The sequence below is a fragment of the Melampsora larici-populina genome (genome assembly GCF_000204055.1).
Source record: "Melampsora larici-populina 98AG31 unplaced genomic scaffold MELLAscaffold_458, whole genome shotgun sequence".
Taxonomy (NCBI): Eukaryota; Fungi; Basidiomycota; class Pucciniomycetes; order Pucciniales; family Melampsoraceae; genus Melampsora; species Melampsora laricis-populina.
Window position 1 is genome coordinate 1 of NW_006769161.1, and position 5664 is coordinate 5664.

General features: G+C 41.4%; 3 protein-coding genes across 3 annotated transcripts; 2 read left to right on the forward strand and 1 right to left on the reverse strand.

Moving 5' to 3' along the window:
- Window positions 1–196: 196 nt before the first annotated feature.
- Window positions 197–1416, forward strand: MELLADRAFT_114737 (uncharacterized protein; the record flags this gene model as incomplete). The annotated part of the gene is made up of 2 exons (XM_007419748.1): window positions 197–324; window positions 849–1416. 2 exons carry the CDS (start codon window positions 197–199, stop codon window positions 1414–1416), a joined length of 696 nt encoding a protein of 231 aa, XP_007419810.1.
- A 670-nt stretch (window positions 1417–2086) lies between these two features.
- On the reverse strand, window positions 2087–2742 carry MELLADRAFT_114738 (uncharacterized protein; the record flags this gene model as incomplete). Its single annotated transcript, XM_007419750.1, has 4 exons — window positions 2087–2115; window positions 2171–2419; window positions 2490–2650; window positions 2717–2742. The coding sequence occupies 4 exons, from the start codon at window positions 2740–2742 to the stop codon at window positions 2087–2089; spliced, it is 465 nt and encodes a 154-aa protein (XP_007419812.1).
- A 1493-nt stretch (window positions 2743–4235) lies between these two features.
- On the forward strand, window positions 4236–5289 carry MELLADRAFT_114739 (uncharacterized protein; the record flags this gene model as incomplete). Its single annotated transcript, XM_007419749.1, has 3 exons — window positions 4236–4675; window positions 4792–4809; window positions 5163–5289. The coding sequence occupies 3 exons, from the start codon at window positions 4236–4238 to the stop codon at window positions 5287–5289; spliced, it is 585 nt and encodes a 194-aa protein (XP_007419811.1).
- Window positions 5290–5664: the final 375 nt, after the last annotated feature.

A 5664-nucleotide genomic window follows, 5' to 3' on the forward strand; every position in this document is an offset into this window, starting at 1 on the left:
AAAAGAAAAAAAAAACCAAGAGACTACCGGTCCCTTTTTTGGAAAAAATTACACATTGAATGTCTGATCAGCTGACAGTGACTCGAATTACATCATCCAAATGATCCAGCATATCTCATTTGACTGATTTTGTATTGATCACAGCTGAACACTTCAAGCATATCACACACCAAAACTTCGATCAACTTAAACGACCATGACATTACAAGAAAATCAACATATCACTTTACCCTTGGTCAGCTGTAAATGGACCTACGATCAGGAAAAAACAATGATCGAGACGGCTGATCGGATGCAGAGTGCCAACAAGTCCTTTCGCAACGAGTACATATGGAATAACTGGCAGTTCAAATATGTTTCTTGGGCTTTGGAGGGAACTGAAGGATCGACTAAATTTAAGACCGTTAAGATGTGTCACTCACATTGGGATAAAGTGAGTTTAATTTGTTTGATCAAATCTTTTGTTAATTGATATCTTGCTTTCCCTCGTTCTTCTCTCAAGTTGCATAGAAGGTACAAGGATGTCAAGCTATTACAGATGAAGAGGGGTGCTCGTTGGAATGATGAGTCGAGTATGATTGAGCTTCCAATGGAACAATGGAATGAATTGACCAGTATGCCTGTAAGTTGAACTTGTATCGTTTCTTTTCTTAAGATCACTTCTTGACTTGAATTGAATTGTAGACCTCCACCAACAAGCGCTTAGGATGGTTTCGAAAGGGGCGATTCCCGCTTTACCACGCGTTTGGTGCTATTGTTGATCGACAAATGGCAAGGGACAACGTCCGGCTCAATGCCTTTGCTCCTGCTGATCGCTGTGAGACGACTGACATTGACCAACTCGAAAGGACTTCAAGTGAACATTTGAAAAGTCTGTCATCCGATCAAAGCAATCAAGAACTGCGACAAGAAAAGCTAGGATCCGAAACAGCTCATGATTTGTCTATAAGCTTGATGGCTGATTCTTCAATCTTAAGCAACAAATCCACTAAGAAAAGAAAATTTGTCAAGGAGAAATCGGCTTCAAATGAAGATGTTCAAGGAAGATTGACTTCAGCTGTCTCGACCATAAGATCATCAGAATCAGTAAGGAAGAATCCTCGCAAGTCAACTGCTCAATTGTTTATTGATTCAATGGAATCTATGCAAGACATATTCCTTAATAAAATGAATGTGGATCTTACTGCATCTCCATCAGGAAGCATGAAAGCACCTTTAGAGTATGTGGCGATGGCTGTTGATTTATTACAAAAAATGAAAAATCTAGATACAGAATTATTGTTCAAAGCATTAGATCTATTCAAAGACCAACAGGAGTATGCTGCAATGTTTGTAGGCCTTCAAAATCAAGACTTGCGAATTGATTGGCTAAAGTATAAACTTGAACGTCTTTGGTCAGTTTATCTTAGAGTTTAATCTCAGAAATCCGAACTTGATTGATATTGATCTTATGCATGTTCATTTTCTTCTGTATTTTTTTCTTAACACTTTATCAAAATCAATCAGAAGGACATTTTTCCTCCTATGTATCGATATTTTCACGTTGTACCTAGTCAAATGATTCACATCCTGAATGATCCACTTCAGATATGTGATTTTATGAATGTAGATTTGAGATGTATGCTTCAATTAAACAAGTTTGAACCTTGGATTTTGGATGTGCGGCTTATTAGTTTGGACCAGGGATGCAGGAGTGAGTATGAGTTTACTCAATAAAGTGAGTATTATTGAGTATACTGAGTATTTTTGCCTATTTTTGGCCCTGTAAACCCGTACAAAGTGAGTATCAGTTGAGTATATACTCATACTCGGTACTCATTCCTGCATCCCTGGTTTGGACATTGATTTTATCAAGCAGGTATGTAGGATCCCCCAAATCCCCCTGGTATGGAGAAATAAGCTGACCCAGCCTTAGCGAAGACTTGTGATCCAAAAGTACAAGACACAACAAGCATGCGAGTCAAGTCTGAGCTAGCAAGATAGCTACATCTTGAGATGTACACGAACCCCGTGTACAGTCGAGAGAACATTCTCGTCGGAGGCAGACGCCTGCCCTACTCAGTGTCGTGCAATGGCTCCAACGTGTCTATAGCGCTAGATCTAGAGAGCTCGAGCCTACAATTTACTTCCCCATTGCTTTGAATCTGATTGTCACCCGTCTCTGACTTACCCCCAAATGCCGTGTGCGGGTGCCCCCTAATACCCATGTACGGATGTGTACCACGAGGAAGTGCGCGCCTACCTTGGAAGTATAATTCGACAGCAATATCACCTAATCTGTTTCCGGTGCCGATAACGGCTTGACATGTGGATTGATTGACAAATATCGTCTTGAGTCTCGAGAGATCGACAACCAAGGTGCCTTTTGCTCCTCCTGAACCAGAAGCGGCGTACGAATGTCCACCGAAGCGAGCTGAGACTATGAGAAGAAAGAAAAAAATGAGTTCTGTTGAAGTAGTTCATGAGTATTTGGTGTAATATGAGCTCACCTTGAAGCTTTTCTTGGAAAGCTGCTATAACGGACCACAAGACACCTTGAGTGCTGTTGGGGAAGACGATGGAAGCTCGGATATAACTCAGACGTTTTTTGCAAGGTGTAGCCAATTCATCATAAGACAAGTCTCCTGGAAAGACAGCATTGTTTGTCCACCTGGAAAAATAGGCTTGCAAAGAAGCAGTATCTGCTCCAAGAAAACATAATACTCTCAAGGCGCACGAGGCGGGAAGAAAAGACCTCAGCATCGTTCTGAGGAATTTTAGGAGGAGATCTTGGATGCAGTGATTTGATCAGGGAGGTGGCAATAGGATGACAATCAAAAGGCAAGTTCCATAGAGGAAATGCAAAGGTGGCTGCTTTATATCTCAGATCCGGCTGTGATGATTTGTTAAACAGGATCAGAAGCCTTAATTTTCTCTTTCCAATCCTTTAATGTCTTTTCATTGTCTGTATCAGGTTGTGAGAACACCTTTATCATTGGGGAGCTGCTACAATCCTTCAACTCAAATCCCATTGTTTGCATTGTTGCATTGAGGGTAGGTTGACCCCAGCTCTGGACAAGTGTGCCCCGCCCCCAAGTGTCCAGACCCAAACGGGCATGCTTGAATCCATCGAGGGTTTTCCAGGGCACGCTCTCATTCTTAGACAGTGCCCGCCTCCTGACAATGGACACACAAATTCTCGCGTTTGCCGAAGGGGTGTTTTTCGTCAAGGCTGAGCATGCTACCACACCCGACTCTCTGGTTTTTCTTTTGACTGGAACCAACTTCGACAAGCAGCACAAGAAAGTATGAGCGAATTTTTCAATTCGGTTTGGACTTTGAAGTGCCACGTAGGTTTTTGACCTTTTTTTCAAAAAAAAGACAGTTGATCCCTGATCAGCTGATTCGAAATTACCTAATCAAATCCATCATATGTCATTTAACCGGTTATATCGGCCACAGATAACCATTCCAATGATATCACAACCCATAACTTCCATCACCTCCTACAATAATGACCTTACAAGAAAATCAAAATGTTAGTCCACCAGTCTCGGCCCGATGTGAATGGACCTTCGATCAGGAAAAAACGATGGTAGAGATGCTTGACCACTCTCAAAGCGCCAACAAGCATCACAATGGCTTTATTGGGCTCATTTGGAATATCATTGCGACCACTTTGAAAGGGACCGAAGGCTCGAGTAAAGTCAAAACCGGTGATATGTGTCACTCACATTGGAATGTAGTAAGTTCTGATTCTTGTATCAGATCTATTGTTGACTGATGGCTTGATTTATATCGTCTTTTTGTCAAGTTGTCTAGACGGTACAAGGATGCGAAGCAATTGGTGGATGAGAATGGCGCCAGTTGGAACAATGAGACGAATATGATCGAGCTTTCAGGGGAAAGATGGACTCAAATAATCACCATTCCTGTAAGCTGAGCTTGTTTCGTTTCTGTTCTTGTGTTACTTCTGTTCTTGACTTTGATTTTAGACCAGTACCAACAAGCGCTTGGGATGGTTTCGAGGGAAGTCATTCCCACTGTACGACGCCGTTGGTGCCGTTGTTGAAGCAACGCCAATTCACATTCCCTTTGCTCCGGGTGATCGTCTTGCGAGGTACTTGTTGGAACACGAGCTATCAAGCAAATCCCCAAGTGAACATTCGATCAGTTACTCTTCCGACGAAAGTGATCAAGAGGTGATACAAGTAAAGCTTGAATCCGACTCACCCCACTCTTTATCTACGAGCTCGATGGCCGATTCTTCAATCTCAAGCAACAAATCCGCGAAGAAAAGAAAAGTTAGAGAAGATGAATCAGCCCCAAATGACGATGATCGAGAAAGATCAAACTCAATCGTCTCATCTGTGCGATCATCAGGACCAGCACGAAACAAGCCTCCCAAGTCAACTGCGCAACTATTCATTGATTCGATGAACTCTATGCAAGACAAATTCATGAATCAAATCAAAGCCGAACAGACTGCATCAACATCAGGAAATGTTACCAGATCCTTAGATTATTTAGTATTGGCTGTTCGCGTGATACGGAAAATGAAGAATATAGATAGGGGTTTTTTGTTCAAAGCACTAGATTTGTTCAAAGACCAGCCTCAAACTGCTAAGATATTTGTCATTCTTGAAAGCGAAGAATTGAGAATTGGATGGCTGAAGTATCAGTTTGAAAAACTTTGGTGAGCGTTTCTCGATAATATTTTGTTTTCCAAACTTTAATACTGATCTTCATATGGACTCTATGCGTTTAGATTTTACTTACCTTTTTTACTGTAAATGTTACGAACATCAAAAGTACATCTTTGATGCAACCGTAAGTGATATATAGTCGAGCGCTTCACATTTTCAATAGTAGACTTTACCTGTACAATGTTATAAATGCAACCTATTTTCTTATATCTTCTCTCACCTCTTTAAACCGATTTTGATGACACAATCATTGATGAAGTTTGACATGAAAATGTATCGTGTTATGTTCTTCCAAATGGACCGTGTCTGATACATTGTTGCTTCATGCCTTGCCGAATCTTGGTATTGTATTTCTAATAGTCATTTCATTGTACCTTCCTTTAGAATAGCTTTGCATAATGTATTGCTATATCTCTCTTCATCATTGACAATTGCTCAAGGTGTGGGTTAGTAATAGTCATTGACTGGTAAGCAAAGATATCCAATTGCTCGTCCCTGGTATCAACACACAAGTGCGCCACAGGAGTTCCGTCATAAGTATAGTCTGCTCCTCCCCGCTCGACCAAATACCGCTCCAAAATCGAAGATACTGTTGAAATCGTGAGATTTTCAATCTCAGACGTTTGATGAGAGTAAAAACTATCTCGCTTTCTTCTTACCCCGTACGTATCTTACTCATGCGTCTATCAGCAGGCACACATCATGAAAAGCGGGAAGCGAACAGTGAAGTCGGATGATCAGGGATCCATCTCTGAACATGGGGTCTCCCTCACGTATAGACGTTAGAGCTCCAGGGAGGAGGCGTTGTGTCTTTGCTTGTGGTTTAGAATTAAGGGGGCTCAAGTCAAAAAATTTGCGGCCTTTTCTTGAAAAATTGGGGAAAGCCTTTTACGGTACCGTGCTGTAAAAACTTTTCCCAATTCGTAAAAAGGGACGTAAAATTTCTTTCGGATCTCCTTCTGAGCAGCAGATTACACAA